This window comes from Vitis riparia, chromosome 7 (genome assembly GCF_004353265.1).
Source record: "Vitis riparia cultivar Riparia Gloire de Montpellier isolate 1030 chromosome 7, EGFV_Vit.rip_1.0, whole genome shotgun sequence".
NCBI lineage: Eukaryota > Viridiplantae > Streptophyta > Magnoliopsida > Vitales > Vitaceae > Vitis > Vitis riparia.
Genome location: NC_048437.1, coordinates 2,704,868 through 2,728,918, shown reverse-complemented (window position 1 = coordinate 2,728,918; position 24,051 = coordinate 2,704,868). Strand labels below are relative to the sequence as shown.

The 24,051-nt window shown below is 32.3% G+C and overlaps 3 protein-coding genes across 4 annotated transcripts; 2 read left to right on the top strand and 1 right to left on the bottom strand.

Moving 5' to 3' along the window:
* Positions 1-735: 735 nt before the first annotated feature.
* On the top strand, positions 736-8,497 carry LOC117919308 (H/ACA ribonucleoprotein complex subunit GAR1-like). 2 transcript variants are annotated; one of them, XM_034836460.1, is made up of 9 exons: positions 736-843; positions 1,267-1,389; positions 3,731-3,811; positions 3,960-4,048; positions 4,132-4,206; positions 7,025-7,086; positions 7,179-7,232; positions 7,645-7,845; positions 8,119-8,497. In XM_034836460.1, exons 2-9 carry the CDS (start codon positions 1,267-1,269, stop codon positions 8,199-8,201), a joined length of 768 nt encoding a protein of 255 aa, XP_034692351.1. In that variant the 5' UTR covers positions 736-843; the 3' UTR covers positions 8,202-8,497. The 2 variants fall into 2 exon arrangements, with proteins under 2 accessions (XP_034692351.1, XP_034692352.1); XM_034836461.1 differs by having other exon boundaries at positions 770-843; positions 1,264-1,389.
* Positions 8,498-13,557: 5,060 nt separating this feature from the next.
* Positions 13,558-15,399, bottom strand: LOC117917528 (50S ribosomal protein L11-like). Its single transcript, XM_034833834.1, has 3 exons — positions 15,343-15,399; positions 14,406-14,719; positions 13,558-13,643 (listed from the first exon to the last, which is right to left on the bottom strand). Exons 2-3 carry the CDS (start codon positions 14,631-14,633, stop codon positions 13,638-13,640), a joined length of 234 nt encoding a protein of 77 aa, XP_034689725.1. The 5' UTR covers positions 14,634-14,719; positions 15,343-15,399; the 3' UTR covers positions 13,558-13,637.
* Positions 15,400-20,097: 4,698 nt separating this feature from the next.
* LOC117919000 lies at positions 20,098-20,672 on the top strand. The gene has a single exon (XM_034836009.1). It carries the CDS (start codon positions 20,231-20,233, stop codon positions 20,573-20,575), a length of 345 nt encoding a protein of 114 aa, XP_034691900.1. The 5' UTR covers positions 20,098-20,230; the 3' UTR covers positions 20,576-20,672.
* The last annotated feature ends 3,379 nt before the right edge of the window (positions 20,673-24,051 follow it).

Here is a 24,051-nt window from a genome sequence, read left to right as displayed (position 1 = left end):
CTCAAAATTTAAAAAAACCAAACACAACCTAAGCATTTGTTTAAATTGTAAATTAATCGATTTGGTGGAGGGTCTAGAAAATATTTTTATGATAATTTATCATTAAAAAAAACTGTCTAACTATTAATTTTCTTGTTCTAAAAAATACTACCATACTTTAACAACGAAGATGGGTAAAAGAAGCAATATTTTTCAAAACTTATTTTTTTTAAAGTTGTCCACGTGTCATAGAGAAATTAATTGATAAAATTTTGATACTTTAATAAAAAAAAATAATTGTCCGGATTTCACAAGAATCTTTGAAGACTTAAAAAAGAATAAAAAATTAATTGTTTATATTGATTCGTGTTTACTTAAATATTTGTGTGACGCATACTCACAATCCACCATCTAACAAGATGTTGAAAATGATTTAAAAGAAAAAAAAAATGATTGATAATATAATTGGAGATTTTCTTGAGAAAATAAAATTACGAGAAAAATGAGTTGTGTAAGAATGAAGAATCCAATGAGTGAGAGCTAAAATGGAGATAGGGTTGAATGTGTATCGTAGCCAAACCACTCTTCCGTGGTCCCGCCAGGGTGGATGGGGGCACAAGAATCAACCGTTGATCCCAGATGGCCCACCCTCAATGCGGCCCACTAGAGCCAACGGCCATGATTAAAGCAGTGCGAGTTAACAGGCGGTCCGGGTGGCGACAAGACCGCGGCCAAAATGCCCTAGGCTATAACTGCTTGGTGGCGCATTATCCACCCAATATATAAACGTTCGAAACGGCGTCGTGAGCGCAATACCATAGACCGAGCCGTACTCCAGAGAGAGCGAGGACACAGCTTCCAACGGTAACACCGCTCCTAACCCTAACCCTAATTTCTATGAATTTTGCTGCTCCGGATCCGTTATTTCTTGTCATGAAGTTTGATTTTTTCTGTTTTTATGAGTTTCTGGTGATTTTTTTTGGTTGGGCGTCGTTGTTCTGCTGTTCTGTTTGATTTCGAGAAGGTTCTATTTGTTTGAAGCGAGGATATTCGTAGGAAATCTGTTTCTCGGGGAAAGAAGTGATTTTTTTGAGTCTCCGTGTTTCTCTTTTGTGTTTGTTTTATCTTTATGTATGTATGTGCGATAAGTTGTTTTGAAGATTCACTGTAGAGTAATAATCAGTGAATGAAGCCTGGAAACAGTATACATATTTTCTCTGGAAGGATTTTCTTGTCCGTGAGTCGTGGTTTCTTTTTTTGATTTGGATTTGATCTGGTGAAAAGCAGATGGATCGGTACCAGAGGGTGGAGAAGCCAAGGACAGAAACACCTATAAACGAGAACGAGATTCGGATTACTACTCAAGGCAGAATGAGAAATTACATTACCTATGCCACCACTTTGCTCCAGGTTATTCTCCGCGTTATGTTTTATAGTCTTTGTTTTAGTTTTCACTTTCACACATGGAGATCTACAGAGTGCTAGACAACCAGAGGTATAATTTTGAAATTCGGAAAGCATCATCTCTTGCTGATGCCTTTTGGTGGTTAATGTCCTCCTGTGTACTTTGGTGCAGTCCTTTTGGAACCTTTTTTTTAAAATAATACTCTCTTCATTTTACTTTCAATAAATAAACAAATAAATAACTGTTCCATTTTGCTGCACCATATCACTTAGTGACTGAAGAAAATCTGACACCTTTGGCCTTTGCGAAAATCTAATTTATGTTCTTGTTTGGTGGGGCTTTGTTACTAATTATTTGGAGAGAGAAAAATTGTGGAAGGGAATGGTATAAGAACTATCAAGGAGTCCAGGACAAAAAGTGAATAAGATGAATTGTGTATATAGTGGTTGTACATATAAAAGAAAGCTTATAAATGCAAGATGGAATTTTAGGAAAAAGAAAAATTGTATACAAAGAATTGTACTGTGGATAATTGGATACTTTTTCTATTTCTTTCTGGTTTTCGCATTAGTCTTGTTGGGGAAATTGTTGTCCACTAATAGGAAATGGATACAAGTCCTGATTCCATTACACAAGTAGGTAAACAACGGAACATTCTTCACTTTGTAAGAGTGTCTACATGCTGCTTAGAATGCTATGACTCATGGAAATGATTGTAAGTGTCAGATTCCGACAGATGTCTTACATGAAGCATCTTCAAAACACAATATTTGGGAACAAAGAGACATTTTTTATTTTATTTTATATTATTTTTTGGATTTACTATGCTTAGTATCTTTATCCACGCCTAGAGTGGAAGAACCAGGAAGGATATTTTGTGGAAATATATGCGGGCACTTTTTTAGTTGACAATCACTCAAGCATTACTTTGAAACAATTAAATAAACTAATGATTTTGAACTGTTTTTGACTTAGGTAGTGTTTGTTTTTTTACTTAATTTTAAATAGAACTTTAATGCTTAATAGTACTAAATATTAAGTTGTTTGTTTTTGTAGTATTTTATTTATATTAAACATTTAAATAAAAATCAACATGTTGCTTTTTTTATTTAGAAAAAGCCTTCAGCAAAAAGTTTATAATAAGTTATGAAAAAGTAAAAAAACAAACAACATAAAGTCTGAAACCAAATTGCTTTCAGCAAAAAGCTAAGAAAACCACCACCCTCTTAGACTAGCGTTAAATTGGACCGAAATTTGAATAAATTTGTTAGCAGCAAAAGGTAAATTCTTATTTTCCATAACCATAGGCGTAGCCCTATTAATGTTATAAATGCAAAATAACATTATATCCTAGTGAAGCTTGAAAATTAGACATTTTGAAGGTAACAAATTCCTGGAATTGTTATTTTCAAAGATACTATTGTTTATCAATAAAGAAGAATTAACTAATGATTAAACAATAAAAATTAACTAAATATTAATCAGTTATTTCAATAGGGATTGGCTTATGTCTTGTTCAAGTTGGTTGATTTAAACCCTTTATGGTGCAACTTCAGCTTTTAATAAAAGTGATAGTTTGAGAGGATTTGGTGCAAAGAAGGGGTTTTTATTTTATTTGTAAAAGTTTGGAACCTTTTCTGCAAAGCATATCAGAACCAACTGCTGAAAAAAGCTTTTAGGTCTCAAAATTTATATTTTTAAGTTCTTTAGCATACATCTAAAACCTTTCAAGCTTCTGTAAATGTATAAAAGAGCTTTTAGCCAGCCAAAACAATGTGCAGAATGGGGCCATAGGCTTGTCCATTTGATAATTTAACTAGCTTTCTAGGAAAAATGTAAAGCAGGCCAGGTAGCTTGGTGGTGTGTGTCGAGGAACTGCCAATCCTTGATATCTTGTAATAATCCCAGTGTTCTTTAATGGGTTATTTAGCATTGTAAAATATCATGTGATAAATTTAAAAGAGCACCACTAATTTGACCTTGGCAGGTTGTATCGCAATGGCCCCTTTGATAATTTATAACGGACTTTTCAAACACTTAACTTATATACTGATCTACTGGTGAAAATGTTGGGCCAAAGCTCAGGGAAGGTGGTGGGGAAGTGGTGCTGGGTTCTTAAAATGCATTAGTTAGTGAATTAAAAAAATTTAATGCAGTGATAATGGAAAATGAGTGTATTGATGTGATAATAGAATGATGCATTTCACGTGTGATTTGCTAGACCTTGAAAAGGCAACTGTGTGTAGGGAACTAACTAATTCTTATTGCAATAAAAATCATCTTTAGTTGTTCTGGATTCTGTTTATCCATCTTCCTTATCTTACCACTGTTTGCTTCTTTGTGTAGGAGAAAGGTTCTAATGAAATCATCCTTAAAGCAATGGGTAGGGCCATCAATAAGACGGTGATGATTTCTGAATTAATTAAGGTGGGATGATTGGTGATCTCTCTCTCTTTCTATCTGTCAATCTATCTATATATATGTGGATAGATAGATATATTTTGCACTGTGCATTCTCCCTTGCACTCTCAATTTCCCCCTTTGTTTATGATTTTTTATTTATTTTTCATTTCAGAGAAGGATTGTTGGACTTCATCAGAACACATCAATTGGATCAACCGATATAACGGATATGTGGGAGCCATTAGAAGATGGCCTTCTTCCGTATGAAACAGTAGACTGTTTGTTGTTGCTAAATTATGCAAAATACTATGAATTCATGATAATCCATTACTTTTCTTTTGCAGCCTAGAGACTACCCGTCACGTTTCAATGATCACAATTACTTTGTCAAAGAAGGAGCTGGATACATCCTCCACTGGGTAAATGAACTATGATTGTATTTCCATGTTAAAATTTAAGAGGGAATGCTTTTATTTATTTTATTTTATATGGTGTGTAGTTGTGTAGCTTTCTGACTGTAAATCATTGTCCCAATATAATTTAATACTTTTGTTGATCATCCGTTGCATTTTTTGAAATTGATGTGATTAATGATCATGCATAAAATCCTTACGTTTATATGGCGGCTGCTTTTGTCATTACTCATAACAGTAATGTATTCCATCAAAACTTCTGGCTTCCTTTCTTGAAATTGTAGTTTACAAGGTTCTTTATCTCACAACCCATGTATTGTTCACAAATTGAAAGAATTCTCAAGAATGTCCTGTTCCATTTTTCTTTAGGATTGACTGCAGTATTGCCTTTCCCTACATTTCTAGCACATATGGGTCCATGTCTACTGCAGAGTTGTTGTAGGTCATGATCCATGTATTCTCGTATCACTTAACACACAGTTGTTTTCAATCTTCATCTGGCTCTTCTAGAGTGTTTGTAAAACCATGCTAGATGGATCGTTGGCATTTCAGAATCATGTACTGGTCCTAATTCCAGGTTTTTGGGGTGCCTCTGATTTGAGGATCAGCGTCTTGTAAAATAATGAAAGAAGATAAGATTCGTGATAGATGATGGTCCATTTGATGAATTTCTGTTAATAGTTTAATATACTGTTTCGCTCCCTGCGTTACACTATTTGCTTTCGTAACTTGATTCAAACTATTCTACTGTTCTTCCTGTTGACTGGAAGTCCTTTTGGGTTGTGCTGTACTCTGATTTTCGAAATATTGATTTCAGCCACATCAAGTCATCCCTTCCTACATTTTAGTTCTTCCTCACTGTGGTGACTTTGGTTGATTTGTGGGATGGAGATTTCTCTTATTTATGATTACTCATCTTGGTTATTTCATGGATGCAACCCTTTTCGTGGAGGGTATCTTCTTCAAACTTTTGCTAATTGGATCACATAACGTTGGCTTGCTGTAGAATCATACTATGTTTGTTTTTGGACAATCATCTGGTAGAATTTATGTCTTCTAGTACTTACTCTTGCATCAGGTAGTTGTATTTCAGGAATTCATGTTTGTACCCATGGTCTTGGATGTTGTCTACTAATAAATCCTTGCCAACAGGAAGAACATTTTCCCTCTGCATTGTCATTCACATTTCACTGGAGGGTTAAAATTTCTTTTGATTCTGGAAGAATGGTATATCAGAGTGCTGGAAATCTTGATATGCAAAAATAATGAGATTTAAAGTGACTTAAGGCCTTGTTTTAGCCAGGGGGTTCTTTAGGTTTGGCAGAGGTTGCAGGCTTGTAGCATTCTCAAGCAAGAGTTTCCTTCTTCAGTCTTTGTCATGGGCTTATATAGTTGATATAATCTGGCTGCATTCTCCTTTAAACACATGGAGAGCCTTTTTTCCACCACAGACCATCAACACCCAAGGCACCCCCACTCCCTTAACCTGATGTTTTATTATTTTGTTTACCTATAAATTGGTATTTTGGTCCTGGACTTCCATAAATTCATATTAAATGTATGCAACATCCATTCATACATGATTGAATTTCTCCCAGGGGAATAGGTGGACATTTTACGTACCTGTCATCCTTTCAGAGCTTGGAGTGGGTATTTTTGGTTTTAATTAATTTGGAAACATAATCAACCAGTCTCCATGCTTCTGTTTAATGTGTGTTGCCAAATGTAACTTCTGCCGGATGGAATTGCACTAGGTTCTCTGTTTCCACTGCAATTGCTAGGCAGCAATCATGTGAATTTTTCTTTTACCGAAATATCTTGATCATCTAATGTATTATTCTTGCAACTCTGACCAAGTGATGTATAAAGGATACTGTCAGGTCAGAGTATTAAAGGATACTTTCACCTGACAGGATTTGAATATTTGCCAAATTGAGAAAGAAAATGAATCTTTCAATTGGAAAAGATGTAGTTTCTTTACTGTCTTAGACATCATATGAAGGAACATATTTTATATGTAGAGAAGATATTTGTAGATCAATATGATTGGAGTTGACTTAGGTATAAGAAAATTGACTGGTATCCTTGTCAATAGCCTTGTGTACAGGTGGAGCTAATTTCACCAGTTATCATTGTAGTTTCTTTACTGTCTTAGACATCATATGAAGGAACATATTTTATATGTAGAGAAGATATTTGTAGATCAATATGATTGGAGTTGACTTAGGTATAAGAAAATTGACTGGTATCCTTGTCAAAAGCCTTGTGTACAGGTGGAGCTAATTTCACCAGTTATCATTGGTTTGTGTTGTGTGTGCATGCATGTGTGTGTATATTATAACTATATAATATATAATATGTATTTTTACAGCTAAGACTTGGTGAAGATACAACAAGATCACCACAATATAGCAAGGGTGATATATTTATTTTCCTATAGTATCATACACATGAGGAAAACAGAAGTTGAAATCAGTATAAATTAGAGAACCATTTTATTTCGGGCGTGGCTAAAGGTGTATTTTACAAGGAAAATGCAGAGGACTTGTGTTTCATCAGTTTCTCGTGACTTGTCTTAGAATGAACATTATTTGATTTGTTTTTCATGGATTGTGACTGTAGCTATTTCAAGGTCTGTTTTCTATTTTATTTAATTTCAGAGTACTTTTGTTATTTGGGACTAAAAGAGTTAAGTCCCAGGAACCGGAAGCATTACTAGCAGTTGAGCCACTTTGGTTGTGCTTTATATATGATTTTCAATCATTTGATAGCGATGCAGTAACCACTCAATCATGCCTTACATCCTTTTAATCCTGTAATGCAGGTACCAGCCTCCTATTCCTGTTGATCAAGTGAAACCATTGAATGAGCTTGAATATGAAGGAGGTGAAATGATCGATTCTTCTTTACATTTATGAAGGGCTTTACTACTGAAAAATTGGGTTAATGTTATCTGCTCTTTATCTCATATAATTCAGATTCACCTGGCATGCGAGGCAGGGGACGTGGTCGAGGAAGGGGTCGCGGGAGAGGTATTGTCCATGGTTCTGGCATAGTTCACTTATTTGCATTGTTTTGGATAGCATATGGCTTATAGTGGATACTTGTCCTTCCTATCTCAAATTGCCACATCCTGCAGGCTATGGATTATCAATTTACTATCAGAATGCAGTATTATGATCAATGAATTGGCTTTTAGACCTTTCAGGGATATAGAATCATTCACCATATACGAATCCAAGTCATGTGGCATTTAACCTAAGTCTAGTTATTGCACGTATAGGTTAATGCTTTGTATGTCTACCCAAAACTTCATCTGATATAGTGGAAATACCATGTTTTTGATGGATTATGTTATTGATCCACTTCAAGTTTTGTAAGCTGTTACAATTACCTAAAGCTGCTTTATTGGTCATGTTTCATCTCATGTTACTGGGGATGCAGGAAATTACAATGGAGTAGGGGGGGAATATAATAATGGAGATGGTTGGGATGGTGGGCGTGGGTTTGGTGGTAGAGGTCGAGGCCGTGGAAGAGGACGTGGTTTCCGTGGTCGAGGAAGAGGCTATGGTGGTGGAGATATGCAATATGAGTCAGGTGGTTACTATGACTACGGTGATTCAGAAGTGCCTGCCCAAGGCCGTGGTAAGCTTTTAGTGTAATGATTGAGAAACCATGCTTTTATGTTTTTCATCGTTTAAGGTGGTGCTTTCTGAAGTATAACTCAACTGAACAGACCATGCCCACACAATATCTTGAAAATTTGTGTTTAAAACCCACTAGTTTCTTTTTCCTTGAATATGTTTATGCACAGCATCTCGGGTGTCATGCAGCCTTATTTCCAACTAGTTGGGAGAAGGCTTTATTGAGTTGTTGAAGTGAATGTTATGGTAATGAATTTCATGTGGAGTTTTACAGGTCGTGGTCGTGGCAGGGGAAGGGGCCGTGGGCGTGGTCGCAATTTCAGAACAGAAGGGCCACCTCAAGCAATAGCTGCTTGAGCAGTATAAGGTGCTGTGGTACTAATATGGAGTTGGAATACATGGATGCCTGCTCTGCTTGTTGTGTCTTCGTGCAGTTCACAGATATTTATAGGCATTGTGGTATGGCTTTTTAAAGTTTGAAGTGTTGCAGTCATGGTGCTTGCAGCTATGTTTTTGTAGGTAGCAAAGTAGGAATATCCTCTTATTTATTGCTGACCAGGTTTTTTACATATCTAGAAAAAGGTTGTACAATTTCTTTGGCCCTTTTTTTTATAGGAATAATAGAGCAGTACATTCTTTTATTCTTACCCCAAGCTTCCTTACCACCCCCTTTAAAAGGGTCCACATCGTGTCAGATACTCGCAATATCTGACATTCATTGGTTACCAGAGTTGCACTTTGGAACTTTGGGACACTTTTATTTGCAATTAAGGTTATTAAAGTTGCTGCAGGTGCAGTGATTTCAGAGATTACAGGAAAATGAGATTGAATTTGAGCATTGAGCAATTCTTGACACTGCTCATAAAAGCTCACAAGCTTTCCTACCTGAGATCTTTTGACATGGGAGATTTAACTTGTTGCCTCACTATTCCAGAGCCTGATGAATTTCCTACCAGAGGATAAATCATTGCCATCCAAACTACTGAAGGGATGGAAACCATCTCCTTGGATCCAGCTCAAATTCAATGGAAGCCATCGCTTTTATTTAATATGGTAATAACAGAATAATAGATTGCCAAAACCCTGAATGTTTCCCTCGAGAATGGAATCGTACCACATTATGGACCATTATGAAAAAAATAAAGAGATGCTTAGGTCATAGGGTTCAGAGCAAGAGGAGAGAATGGGAATGAGAAATCAATCATACTACTTTGAAAGCTTACTAGAATGAGAACATGTTTTTATAACTAGATCCCGTTTTAACTCAATCGCTTTCATTCTTATTCTTGTATGCCAAATGCCCCATGGGGTTCATGGGATGTCTTCCGAGTTTTGGGTCAAAATGGCCCATTTTTGAAACTTAATGTTGAAAACGGGCACATTTTCAAACTATTGTTCAAAATGGCCTCTTTGATGCCACGGAGGCGCCACATCATTAAATTTTTTTTTTTTTCGTCATTATAGTGAAAGCCTGCGACTTCATTTTTGTATTAAAGCCGCAGTTGGGAAACGCGGCTTCATTTTTGCACTAAAGCCGTAGTTGGCAAACGCAGCTTTATTTTTGTACTAAAGCCGTAGTTGCCAAACGCGGCTTCATTTTTTAACTAAAGCCGCGGTTGGCAACTGCGGCTTTAGTTAATTTTTATTTAAATTTAAAATTTAATTAAAAAATTATTAAATTATAATTTATGAATGAAATTTAAAAATATACTTAAATAATAAATTATTTATATTTAAATTTAAAATTCTAGTATTACTTCAACAAACATAAATTGATAAATAGAAGATATTATAAATGAATGTTTTATTTATTAATAAATTAATAATCTTAAAATAATAAATTTATATAACATATAAATAATATATAAAATTGTATAATTTATTAATTTAAGATATTTAATTTGTTAATTTTTAAGATATTAATTTATTTATATTATGATAAATTTATCTTTATCGAAATAATAGTATAGTAGTTAATAACTGAGATTTCAATTATAATATTTTTTTTACTTTTCAATTTAATTAAAAACTATTAAATCACAATTTATGATTGAAATTTAAAAAATATACTTAAATAAAAAATTATTTATATTTAAACTTAAAAATCTAGTATTACTTCAACAAACATAAATTAATAAATAGAAGATATTATAAATGAATGTTTTATTTATTAATAAATTAATAATCTTAAAATAATAAATTTATATAACATATAAATAATATATAAAATTGTATAATTTATTAATTTAAGATATTTAATTTGTTAATTTTTAAGATATTAATTTATTTGTATTATGACAAATTTATCTTTAACAAAATAATAACATACTCTTAAACCGTAGTTGTCATATATATACATTTTTTTACAAAATTAGTTAATGAAATTAATTACAAAAAGTCTACTACAAAATGTAATTTTTAATAGTTTAATTAAAGTCACAAAAAATATCCACTAAACATTAATATAGTGGAAAATAAAAAACATATATAATCTCACATGCCTCCACAAGGAGAGAACCTATGTGTAACTGGTACTCTCTTCCTTTTTGGACAAGAACGCCGATTGTGACCCGATTGCTTGCAAAGTCCACATGTTTGTGGAGTCCTAGTTTCCCTTGCATCCATCTCATTATGCAAACGACTTGATTTTGGTCAACCAGAAGTTAGCCGTTTCATTGAGTCTGAAGGCACAATTATCGGTCCATTATATTGAGGCCACTCCAACTCATCAAATATGGGATAAAACAAGGGAGCCCATGTTGATAGGTAAGCACATGTGGTGTAATAACTTTGTACAAATTGTTGAAAATCAATTGCTCGACAATGACAAGCAGCAAGAATGTGCGAACATGAGAATCCTAACAAAAATGTTTTGTTACATGTGCAAGACCCCGTTTGAAGGGTAACATGATATGTGTGAGGTTTCCTATTACTGTTTCCAACAGAGTGTCTAGTTTTAACATGAAAACGTCCCGCCACATGATCATACAAAAGAACCTCATGTGCACCCGCCTTAACAACTTTAGCCTTTATCTTGGCATCAATATGTGGAGTGAATTCTTCACCTGAAGCGAGCTGACTGGCACCATGCTCCCGCCTGACTGTGAAGTAACTGTTAACCCGGTAGAAAGTTAACTGGACTAAAGCTGTTATTGGTAAGTTACGAGTACCCTTAAGGACACCATTAAAAACTTTAGACATATTAGTTGTCATAATCTCATATCTCCGCCCACCATCATATGAGAGTGCCCATTTTTCAAGAGGAATTTGCTCCAAGCAATTTCTAGCCTCGGCATTTATCCGACAATTGTATCCATGTGAGAAATAAATTTTATCATGTGTGATTATATATAGGTTCTTGTCCAAAAAGGAAGAGAGTACCAGTTACACATAGGTTCTCTCCTTGTGGAGGCATGTAAGATTATATATGTTTTTTATTTTCCACTATATTAATGTTTAGTGGATATTTTTTGTGACTTTAATTAAACTATTAAAAATTACATTTTGTAGTAACTTTTTGTAATTAATTTCATTAACTAATTTTGTAAAAAAATCTATATATGACAACTATGGCTTAAGAGTATGTTATTATTTTGTTAAAGATAAATTTGTCATAATACAAATAAATTAATATCTTAAAAATTAACAAATTCAATATCTTAAATTAATAAATTATAAAATTTTATATATTATTTATATGTTATATAAATTTATTATTTTAAGATTATTAATTTATTAATAAATAAAACATTCATTTATAATATCTTCTATTTATTAATTTATGTTTGTTGAAGTAATACTAGATTTTTAAGTTTAAATATAAATAATTTTTTATTTAAGTATATTTTTTAAATTTCAATCATAAATTGTGATTTAATAGTTTTTAATTAAATTGGAAAGTAAAAAAAAAATATTATAATTGAAATCTCAGTTATTAACTACTATACTATTATTTCGATAAAGATAAATTTATAATAATATAAATAAATTAATATCTTAAAAATTAACAAATTAAATATCTTAAATTAATAAATTATACAATTTTATATATTATATAAGTTTATTATTTTAAGATTATTAATTTATTAATAAATCAAATATTCATTTATAATATCTTCTATTTATCAATTATGTTTGTTGAAATAATACTAGATTTTTAAGTTTAAATATAAATAATTTTTTATTTAAGTATATTTTTAAAATTTCAATCATAAATTGTAATTTAACCGTTTTTAATAAATTTGAAAGTAAAAAAAATATTATAATTGAAATCTCAGTTATTAACTACTATACTATTATTTCGATAAAGATAAATTTATCATAATATAAATAAATTAATATCTTAAAAATTAACAAATTAAATATCTTAAATTAATAAATTATACAATTTTATATATTATTTATATGTTATATAAATTTATTATTTTAAGATTATTAATTTATTAATAAATAAAACATTCATTTATAATATCTTCTATTTATCAATTTATGTTTGTTGAAGTAATACTAGAATTTTAAATTTAAATATAAATAATTTATTATTTAAGTATATTTTTAAATTTCATTCATAAATTATAATTTAATAATTTTTTAATTAAATTTTAAATTTAAATAAAAATTAACTAAAGCCGCAGTTGCCAACCGCGGCTTTAGTTAAAAAATGAAGCCGCGTTTGGCAACTACGGCTTTAATACAAAAATGAAGCCGTGTTTGCCAACTACGACTTTAGTGCAAAAATGAAGCCACGTTTCCCAACTGCGGCTTTAGTACAAAAATGAAGCAGCGTTTCCCAACTGCGGCTTTAGTACAAAAATGAAGCAGCGTTTCCCAACTGCGGCTTTCACTATAATGACGAAAAAAATATTTTTTAATGATGTGACGCCTACGTGGCATCAAAGAGGCCATTTTGAACAATAGTTTGAAAATGTGCCCGTTTTCAACATTAAGTTTAAAAAATGGACCATTTTAACCCAAAACTCATGTCTTCCTCTGAAACCCGTACATTTTGATATCATTAATGTGAAACATAGGACTTAACATACGCTAGACTAGATTATAATATGTGACCCATAGACAATGAGGGATGAGAAATGGAATAAATATTAGATTTTCTTATTTTCAAAACGAAATATGCCCTGACGGGTCAATCGGTCCTAGTTGCCAGACTAAAGCTAAACAGCAGCAGCAGCACAGTTTGACCTGTAGAATATGCATTTAATAGACTATGCTGAAAAATGCACTTTCTCCCTTACAAGTTTAAAGGATAAATAACGGAGTCCTGTAAATTTCAATCAAGGAATGTCTGATAAGGCAAATAAGACCGATAAAAAGAGGTGTTTGGCCAAGGAACACTAGTAAATTAGACGCAAACCTATTCCCTGTTGGCAAAGTATAAGGGGTTGCTCATAAGCAAAAGGTACTGAATAAATGTTAAAAGCACGAACATTTAAAACACAGTTCTAAAAGTATTGCTCTAGAAACTTTTGTGAAAAGATGCCTCCATATTGGGTAGAGAGCCAATATGCCTCTAGGTAGAAAAACTGAATCATCAAGCCTTAAGCCTACCATAGAATTTCTGCTTCTCTTGTGTAATCTGGAATCTTCCATGCCCAAACTTCGAAGATGTGTCAATGAACTTAAGTTTAATCTCTTCCAGGGCTACACGGAATGTCTGCTTGAGAAGGGACTGTCTAAGGGTAACGACCCTCTTCTTTGGCCCAACACAGCACCCCTTGATCAAAACATAATCATCCTTTACCACACCATAGTGAGGGAACCCACCCGATATCCTTCTCAGTCCTGATACAACATTGAAACAATGTCTTGAAAAATAGTAAAGTACGAGAAAAAGCAAATTAATACCTAGCGAGGATGCTAAGCTTCATGCAAGGTTATAATTCCATGATAAATTCTGGGTTTTGCCAAAACCAGAACAGCATTGCAGAAACTTCACAATTGCATACATGTGCTGAAAGTAAGATTGGAGCTCAAAATATGCTTAGCTATAAAATGCCAAAACTTCATGAGTTGTTTCAAGCTTTAAATCCATGAATTCCATGTCCTCAGTCTAATGGGACACTCTTAAAGTTCATATGCCAACCAGTTTTAGAGACTGGTGAAAGCACTGCTCCTCTTCAAATTCCATTGCATTCCCTCCATATACATCAAAACAAGAAGAGAGGCCCTAACTCCCAAACCTTCATATGTCACCTACGTACTCCTCTAACATGTCCCATTTCTTGTAATATTTGCAAACGAAAATATATATATATATATATATCAAATTCAAGTGCAAATCATGATTGAACTCTTCAGCACAATCCAATTTAAAACACAACAAATAGGGCAAACGTCTAAAAATCTAAAAGATAAAGAAAAAATGTATGTCAAAATTATTCTTGCCTCTTCAACACAACAGAAGGATCTGATAAAACCCTAGAATTTTGGAAATCAATCCAATTCCTTGACGACCTGAATCCTCATGGTATTTGCGGTTCCAATAATGGATTTGCAAATGGATTCCAATGACATGTACTGGCAATAAGGATCAGATTGCTTTACCTTCGCAATCTCATAGATGTGCTTTACGGTCACGCTGGAGGCGACGACGTGACCAGGGCGGCCACTGCCTAACTCGATTCCGGCAGCCTTCTTGAGGTACCAGGTGACCGACGGAGACTTCACGGTAAAATCGAAGGTGTTATCCTTGTAGGCGGTGATGGTCACGGCCATGGGCGTATCTGGCTTGTACTTTTGCGTTCGAGCGTTGAAGTCCTTGCAGAACGCCATCAGATTCAACCGGTACTGACCCAGAGCCGGTCCTACCGGTGGTGCCGGCCGGGCTGCTCCGGCCGGAACTTAGTCAGGACTCAGGACTACAATAAGGGAAAATTCCAACAAGCAACAAGTAGCATACTCATGATTAAAATTGAATATCAAACCACAAAAAAAAAAGGTCCAATGAAACCGATTTGATACACAAACAAAAGTACAATTTAAACAAGACTTTCTGACCAACTACAGAAATGGCCAAATGGGAAATTATGCTCCCCAGTTCAAAATATACAATTTAGCTACATAATTTAACCATAAAACCATCACAGAATTGGCAAGCAAATAGGCACACAGCCAAAACACAAGGGTTTGTATATTCACTATAATAATAGATGAATGAAAAAGTTGCACACTAATCACTATATACTTTGCCTCTAGAGATCTGAAGGTTAATAAAACTATCGATAAGTAACAGTCGAATCAGATTAACCCCGATTACTCTTAAACGATGATGGGAAAATGTATACAAAGCAGGGGATTTAAATTTATTCACTGTTCGGTACACCAGAAAACAGAAACAACTCACGAGTATTTGGCTCGATTATAATAAGGGGAATATGATGAAATGATAAGATTTGAAGATGAAATTTATGCTATTAGTTTTCTAGGCAACCAAACAGAGTGCTAGAGGGAGACAAAACAGAGTGTGGGATTAGAGACAAACCTGAGATTTGGAGGTGAAAATGGAGAGGCAGCTGCCACTGCTTCAGAATTCGGAGGTTTTGTTAAAACCTTAACCCCATCTCTGGAGTTTATACAGTGGTGAAATGACCCTTTTGACCTTTAGCGGTGATAGCCTGGTCATGGACCCATTCTCCAGAGTTAGAATGGACCTGGCCTTTCCGTATGGGCCCAGTCGGCAATGGACATACAACCAAATGAAAGACATTATTTGATGATAAGAGGAGTACAAAAAATGATAGATGACGGGCTCCAATAATTTTGTAAGAAAAAAAAACTAAGGGAATGTTTGGTAATATTTTTGAAATAGTTTTAAAAATGAGTTTTTGAGGGCGGACTTGAATTAATAATTTTTTCAAATCTCAAATGTCATTTGTCTTAATTATCCTTAATTTTCTTTTATGACCTCATTGTTTATTATTAAAATGGTAAATAAATCAATTTAATCATTTAAAAAAAAATCTTGAATTGGTTTGACAAGCCATCCTAATACTACAAATAAAACTTAAGTAAAAAGGTTTAACCTGATAATATAAATATTAATTTAACTAATCTTCCTAAGTAATCCAACATTAAACACTAAATTTTACCAAACTTCACTTAAGTATAAATGACTTTAAATTATTACGGGTTTGTGTTGGAGGTGATTTCATAAATAAAAATTTATTAATGTGTTATATGTAAAAAGCAAAAAAAAAAAAAAAAAAAAGTGATTTTTGAAAAATTATTTACCGAGGAGTTGTCCATAAATCATTTGATGCAATTTTCTAGATTTTCAAAAATAATTTTTAAAGTATCAAACTCTTAAATTTTGTAAGAAAACATTTTCAAGTTTTATGAAATAGTTCCAACTCTAGTTGAATCACTCCCAATAAGAATATAAGTTAATTTAATACATTTATGAGTGATTTCTATTAAAACACGTGTTTTAATCATTTTGTTAGAAATAAGGAGAATTACTAAGAGTGTGTTTGACAGTAATTTTAGGAAATGTTTTTATAATTTATAATACTTGAAATATACAAATTTTTAAATATTAAAAATATTAGAAACATTTTTTAAAATCACTACTAAACATATTTTAAGAGTGCGTTTGATAGTAATTTTAGAAAATATTTCTACTCTTTTTAACACTTACATTTTTTTATCTTTCAAACATAAAAAATATTAGAAATACTTTCTAAAATCATTATCAAATGCATTCTAAATGCTTAACACATTTAAAATAGTGTTTTAATAATATTTTTGTTTATATAGAAAAAAAATAATTTTGAAATAATCATTTGTTTAGAATGTGTTTGAGAGTGATTTTAAAAAGCATTTATAATATTTTAAACACTTGAATAATAAAAAATTTTAAGTATTAAAAATATTAAAAGTGTTTTTTATAATCATTACCAAACGAACTATTAGTAATTAATAAAAAAAAATCCACTGGAAATGATTTGTGAAATATTTAAAATTACTTTTTAAAATTTTATGAAATGTTTAGAGTGTGTTTGAAAATATTTTTATTTGAAATATTTTTAGTGAAAATGTTTTTTTTTATAAGTATTTATAGGAGAATCACCTTTCAAAATGTTTTTTTAGAAATACTATAAATAATTTTCTAATATTACAAATGATTTTTTAGATTTTTAAAAGTATTTTTTAAAATTTTAAAAGTATTTTTAAAATTTTACTAAATACTTATTTTTTAAAAATTAAAAACGTTTTATAGAATTACTAAAAAAAATTATAGAATCTTAAAATACGTTTGATAATGACTTTAAAAACATATTTTTAAATTTTAATTTTTTAATATTTAAAAAATAAAAAATTTTACTTATTACAAATACTAAAAACACTTTTTAAAGTGTATCCAATACACAAATCACTTATAATATGTACCTCAAAATCACTCTTTGGTGGGTGTTGATGCGGGGAAGATCTAGAGGCATTGTAGCTCCCTAATGTTTTCGTCCCCTCAACTGAGAACGATGCTTCCTTCCATTCTCCTACAAAAGATGTCCGAACAGGTTGTCTGGACACACCCTCTGAAGCCTTTGTTAGATTGGCGATCAAGCATATTGGTCTTATGAGGCTTTTCTAATGAATGCTTACCTTTTTTACTGAGTTGTCGAGACCTTTTATAGTGTTTGAAGCCTCGTCATATTGAAGATGGGAAGACTCTTTGACTTTCGCAATCATGATGGTTACTCAGATGGTGGCAGAGCAATCATTATCCTGTAGGTGGGTGATAGAGATTGTTGATGGGATGACTTGTTATATCACTTGTCCTTTCACTATACAGGCGCCGCAGGGCATGGCGTAGCAGGTCGTCTAAAAAGACCTGGGAATGTCCTATCAAGTGTGGTTTTGACGATATGAGTAATGATTGTTTGCAAAATATGGTCAGGGGGTCCTGTTTAGAACGACAATTACCGCGTCCGGATTGAACGTCCGGACAAATGGTAGGACGTGCCACATGTCCATTGGAGAAGTGCCTTGTGAGGCCACGGTGGTTTGCCACGTGTACACTTAAGGGTGGTCCCTACAATGGGTACTTATAAAAGTTATAAAACACCTTTCATAAGATGTGAAAACAATGACCAAATACCATGGAGTGTAACAACCAAGTCATTCTTTCAATCGAAACAGAGTGGGGAAATCGCGAGTCGATTTCCAAATACAGCCAAATTTTTTGTTTGCTTGACTAGTTGACCATTTTAGTCAAGTTTCAGACCCTTTCTAATAGGTCTTGGAGAAGGAAAGGGAAGAATGATTCCACATATGTTGACTAGTCAAAAAGTTACTTTGGCTAAATGCTTGGAAGGGTACTGGTGAGTGGTGATGTCAATTCAAAGATGTAAATTTTTGACATGATTCCCATACTTTAAGAGTATTTCGATGTTTTTTTGGAATATATTTTATTTCTAATATGTTAATATATAAATTTTAAAATTATTATATAAGGGTTTAAATTATAATTTATATTTGCATTTGAGTAAAGAAGCTGTCAATTGAAGTACAGTTCACATTTATAATATTTTAAACATAATTTTTATTTTATGTATGTTTGTAATTTGTAATTGTTTCTAAAAAAATATGACCAAAAATCTAATTTTATCATAAATTAGTTTTTAGAACAGTTTTTAAGAACCCATTCTATATTATTATCACAAATAAAATTTTATTTGAGAATTCAATTTTAAAAAGCAATTTATTGAATCTATTCTCCATAAATGAATCATGCACTGATGCATAGTACAATATTTTTGGCTTATTCTTTAATTTTTTTAATTATTTTTTAGTATATCCTATAAAAAAAGAAAGACCCAAAAACAATTTAAATTTACTCTAAAAATTTTGCTTGTTTTTACCACAAAATCTTAAAAATTATTAATTTTTAATTTAAATTTTATCAACTATGTTTTTATGTTAAAAAAATTATATCCCATTTTGAATAATAGAAAACAAATGTTAAAAATAGTTGATGAATAAGAAACATGACATAGTGAATCAAAACCCTGCAAAATTAAGTTATTGGGAAGATGTTAGTTTAACACGATATCAAAATTTGGTTTGACAAAGCGTCATAAATTCAAGCCAACTCTCCGTAATTTGTATATTTGTTTCTCTATTTGATATATCTCCCCTTTTGTAATTCTTTGATATATCTTCATGTGTCGGTATAAGATTGAGGTTGCACATAATCCGATGATATCATACATACACAGATTTTTGTTACTTTTGTCCTCGATTTTTATTATTCTATATCTTAAATGTAGTTTCCTTAATGCGTATTTTGATTTAAATATTTTAAATATTTTAGTATCATTTTATTTTTTATTTTTTTATTTTGACTTGATTTATAAATAATATTTGCTACCATTTAAATTTCAATATATACTTTAAATACATATCAAAAAGTTTATTAGTCCATGCAGTATAGAGTGCTCCATCTACTATTAATTCTACAAAGTCCATGCAAGGGATGACTAAGATAGGGCCCATTAAAGAAATAAAAACGAAGACATCATTTTATTAATATTATGGATATGGATTTTAATATTTTGATTCCTACCATTAATAAAAAAATCAAATGGAATGCTCTCAATTAATTATACCAATCAATGATTATAGAATTTAGAGCATGTTTCTTAGTGTGATTTAATTTTTTTATATTATAAAACAAAAATATAATTAATTTGGAAGATTATAAAACACAGAGACTCCTTCACAAAATTAACATAATAATAATAATAATAATAATAAATACATAAAATAATTAAAGAAACCATCAATATAATATACTTTTTTTTAACTTATCCCCCAAGGTATTGATTTTGGTTTTCTTAGGAAAAGAGGGATGTGAGATCACATCACACCCAAAGCAGGGAATTACTTGTTGGGAAGGGGATAGATTGTCAAAGGTTTCAAAGATCTTCATAAACTTGGTCAAAATCCAATTTTATTTGACTTTATTCTCGGCCAACGGATGAGATTCAACTAGGGAAATAGTGGGACCCGAATAGAGGAAATGTACAAACCGCCAAGTACAAAGGAACAAAGAATACTACGCGTTGGATTTGGGGACGAGAAGTCAACAGAGTCAATGGCGTGAGGATTGGACGGAGGAGGACGCCGTATGCCTTAGACTATATATTAAAATAGGCGAGGCGGTACTGGATCAATGAGAAAGTGGTTTATATATAAGCCTTAAGCCGGACTCATCTTCCTGACATTTTCATTGCACCAACGCTGCGGTTTCTCTCAAAATCTCCCGCAACACGTACCCTCGAAACGCGCTCTACGCCAAACCCATAAAGCAAAAACCGCCATAGAAGATATTTTAGGATCAAATCTCCCCCGATTTCTTCTGTGTATCAATGGCGGAACCATCGTCTTTATCATCATCATGTTTTTCTTCACAGAGAAGCGAAACCCAGAAGGGTTTTACGGACCCAGAAATGGCAGCGGCTCAGCAGCTGATGCAACTGAGCGGAGACGACGAAGACAACGACTGCAAGAACAAGGGAAACCCAGATGGAGAAGAGGAAGAGTTGGAGCAAAACCAAAGCGAGATTACTTCTGCTAAGATTGAGGAGATTTTTGGAAGAGAAGAAGAAGAAGAAGAGGAAAAGCAGTTGCGGCCGAGGAAGCGGAGGTATCGCTCTCTGGTTCATATATATATGACCACCGAGCCAGTGAATGTGAAGAAGGTGAGGTGTTGAAGAAAGCCCTTGGTAGTTTTCTAGAGACCGATCCAGTAAGTTGTGTAAAGAGACGATGATCTGAATAATAAAATTTTCTTTAATTTTCAGGGAAAAAGAATGGTGACTTTTTCCTTTGGTTTAATCTGATATTCTCTGATTACAGCAGCACATTGCATGTGGCGGTGGGTTGATGATGAAATTAGGATTTTGTTTATCTAATTATTTAGTGATTTTGATTAAATACCAATTAAAAGTGAGGCGGCAAAGAGCTGCTGTGATCTTTTGGGAGAGAGAGAGGGTCTTTTATTTATTTATTTATTGATTATTCTTTCCCTTCTTACTCATGTTTTTGGCAAATTTGAGAATTTTGTCACAAATGGGGCTGCATGTACGGACCCCACACAGTGTCGGTTGTGAACGGATGATGACAAGCCAAACAATCTCTTCTATTTTGTGCTGATTTGGACCAGCACAAACCTAACTGCATCGTATGCCAAGGCCTTTGTGGTATTAGATTAAGAAAAAAAGAGAGAAACATCTGCATATATTCCAAAGTTTATACAGTCTTTTTGAAGCTGAAATGCTTAGATGCCAAATCTTCGGAGAGTCAGCAGTTTCCCACCAAGGTTTAGGATCATTCTAATGTTTGACCCAGTTGGAAGCTGAAAAGCCCTAGGTGAAGACGTCTGCATAGAGGTCTTGATCAAATCTTGGTCCATATTATATGTGAGATGGACCACGCTGTCAATGTCTGTCGTTCGATCAGATTTCAGTCTTCTGTTGATTAATTATAACCAAAATGTGGGGTTTGACCCAGTTTGTTAACCCCCTAAAACCCTAGCTGAGGATGTTAATGATAAGAGTTAGGTCCAGGGCAGCTCCACATCTAGCTACAAGCCAAACAGAACTTCCTCAGTACAAGTTTGAAACGGCCTTGTTTTGGCCACCGTTAATTGCAAACTATTTTAATGAAGTTTCTCTCAAATGAGAGAAGCTAAAAGGAGAGCTGTCTATTGTTCTATCATGTCCATATTAATGTCAAGTTTGCATGGAAATGAATTCGTTCACATAATTTTCTCGTGAATTTATGGTGTGATTTCAAATCTAGAGGTTGATGTTTTGGGTGATAGTGGAAGATCAACTGTCATATGATTCTCAATTCTTTCCAATTCAGTGGTTTTTTTTCCTTTTTTTTTGGTCGATTTCTGGTCTATAATCGTTATGTAGGAGAGATGAGGAGTATCGAAAGTAAGTTGTATAAATGAGTTATTTCCGATTGATGCATGACTCTTGACTCTTGAGAAAGGAAATTAAAAATATACTTAACATGACTGATTTTTTACCAAATTCATTTCGAGTATGTTTGGTAGTTATTTTAGAAAACATTTTTAATCTTTTTAACGCTTAAAATTTTTTATCTTTTAAATGTTATAAAGGCTAAAAACACTTCTAAAATCACTATTAAATACATTTTTTCTCATGTTAAATGAATTATGTTTTTTAAGTTATTAGTTGAAATTATTTTAGGGTTATTAATTAGGAGAATATTGATTAAAAACTTATGAATATGGTTGTTTATGATGCCACCATGTACATATCATTCTTTGATTAGGGACGAGATCGAGTTCAATTTTTTACTGTATATATAATCCCTATTTGAAAATTAAATACAATTTTTTTAAAAAATATTTGGATATAATCTTTTTTATAACAATTTTTGAAAAATTGTTTTTAAAAACTATTTTTTAATATTTTGTAAAATAAATGTTGGTTTTGAAACTTGAGAATGTTTTTAACTCGTTTATTATTTTTTAAAATAACTTTTAGGTGTAGTGTTTATTTTTAATCATTCTTCGTTTTTGTATAATTATCTTTTAAAACAATCATAAAAAAATAAATGAAAAGATATTTTATGAAAAACTCTTCATTTCCTATTTTTAAAAATATGAAATTATTTTTCATTTTTTATTGTCACACGAATATTTTTCTATTTCTTCGGCCTAAAGAATAGAAATTTATTTTTAAAAACAATTAACAAGTAGACTATAGAAAATTAGTAAAGAGATTCTTAGTTTTTCTTGAGAAAATATTATTTTTAAGACAATTTTTTTTTTTAAAAAAAAATGTTATAATTATCCTCATTTTTTGTAAAAATATTTTTAAAATATAATTTTTAAACACAGAAGTATTATAAATTATTCTTAAAAATAGATTTTTTTTTAATTTCATTTTTAAATGTATTCAATTTTCTAGTTCAAAAAAAATATATTCTGAACTAATAATTCAAAATATACCTTAAAAAATATTTAACTTTTTTTTTTTTGCATTATATATAAATACATAATAATTTGATGAAGAACAAGAGAAAAAACAATGGATAACTGCTTTTAAGAACAGATTTGGAAAACATTCACATAGACACCCTAAACGGTATCGAAAGAATCCTATATGTTACATGCATCAAAGACTTCCTTCGCATCCTTGAGTGACACCAGTAAATGATAGCAGGCCATATAGATATAGCTAAGGTTTCTGAGGGTGGTCCTCCATGCACGCACTTCTAGCTAGTTTATTAACAGAAACCCATGGTTGATGATGCCGATAAGCCACTCTACGTTGCGAGTTTGGGACTGAACGCAGGCAAATCAATGTAGACAGGTAATATTTTCATCGTATAGAATGCTTTGGAGCTTCTTACTCGGACCCAATATCATCGTAACCTTCTTTGAGTTGATTGTGATGTTGGGTCTCAGTCCACGATTTCAATCAAATATGGTTTTATTAATCAGGATAATTTCAAGCAAATTTACCTTTGGTTGATATTTTATTCGGTAATCAATCAAGATTAAAGACTAAATAATCCATTTTGGCCCAACCTGATGGGAACTAAAGATTTTCACCAGGCACCTCCAGGCTCCAGCCGCCTAGACTTTGGGCCATTGTCAAAGGGATGGTGCATAAGCAGCCACCTCCAGCGTTGTGTTAAAGCATTAGACTAGGAAACCCAGGTCTCCTCCAACAGCCATCTCCAGTCTTTTTGACCAACTGTCACTAGAAGCTTCTTTGGGATAATTCTGGTCCCGCCTCCGTTTCCGCGATTTCATGTTTTTAATCGTGACAGAATATTTGTTATGGTCTCTAAAAGCCTTCTTTGGGATGGTTCTGGCCGCCGGTCCGTTTCCACGATTTTTTGTTTTTAATCCTGACAAAATTTTTGTTGTGGACAGAGTTGGTGGATTTGAGAATATATAGATTTAAAAAACTGATTTTCCCCCCTTTTAACACAAATAAAAAAAATTACTTCTAAAAAAATAAATTATAAAAAAATTAATTTTCTTATTTTTTATTTAAATTATTTTTATATCATAATTTTTTAATAAAATTAATCGAAAGTTTAGAAAATTAATTAAATATGTATATCATACTAGGTTAAAAAAGTAGTCTTTAGCTTCTGATGAGTTAATCCCAAGATTTAAGAATGTTTAAATTAATTT

Bases quoted from the DNA above. Each gene is read 5' to 3' on its own strand.
- LOC117917528 (XM_034833834.1), bottom strand. From the start codon at position 14,633: ATGGCGTTCTGCAAGGACTTCAACGCTCGAACGCAAAAGTACAAGCCA.
- LOC117919000 (XM_034836009.1), top strand. From the start codon at position 20,231: ATGGCGGAACCATCGTCTTTATCATCATCATGTTTTTCTTCACAGAGA.
- LOC117919308 (XM_034836460.1), top strand. From the start codon at position 1,267: ATGGATCGGTACCAGAGGGTGGAGAAGCCAAGGACAGAAACACCTATA. The intron at 4,207-7,024 runs GTAAATGAACTA...CCTGTAATGCAG, and splicing joins CTGGATACATCCTCCACTGG to GTACCAGCCTCCTATTCCTG. The intron at 7,846-8,118 runs GTAAGCTTTTAG...GGAGTTTTACAG, and splicing joins AGTGCCTGCCCAAGGCCGTG to GTCGTGGTCGTGGCAGGGGA.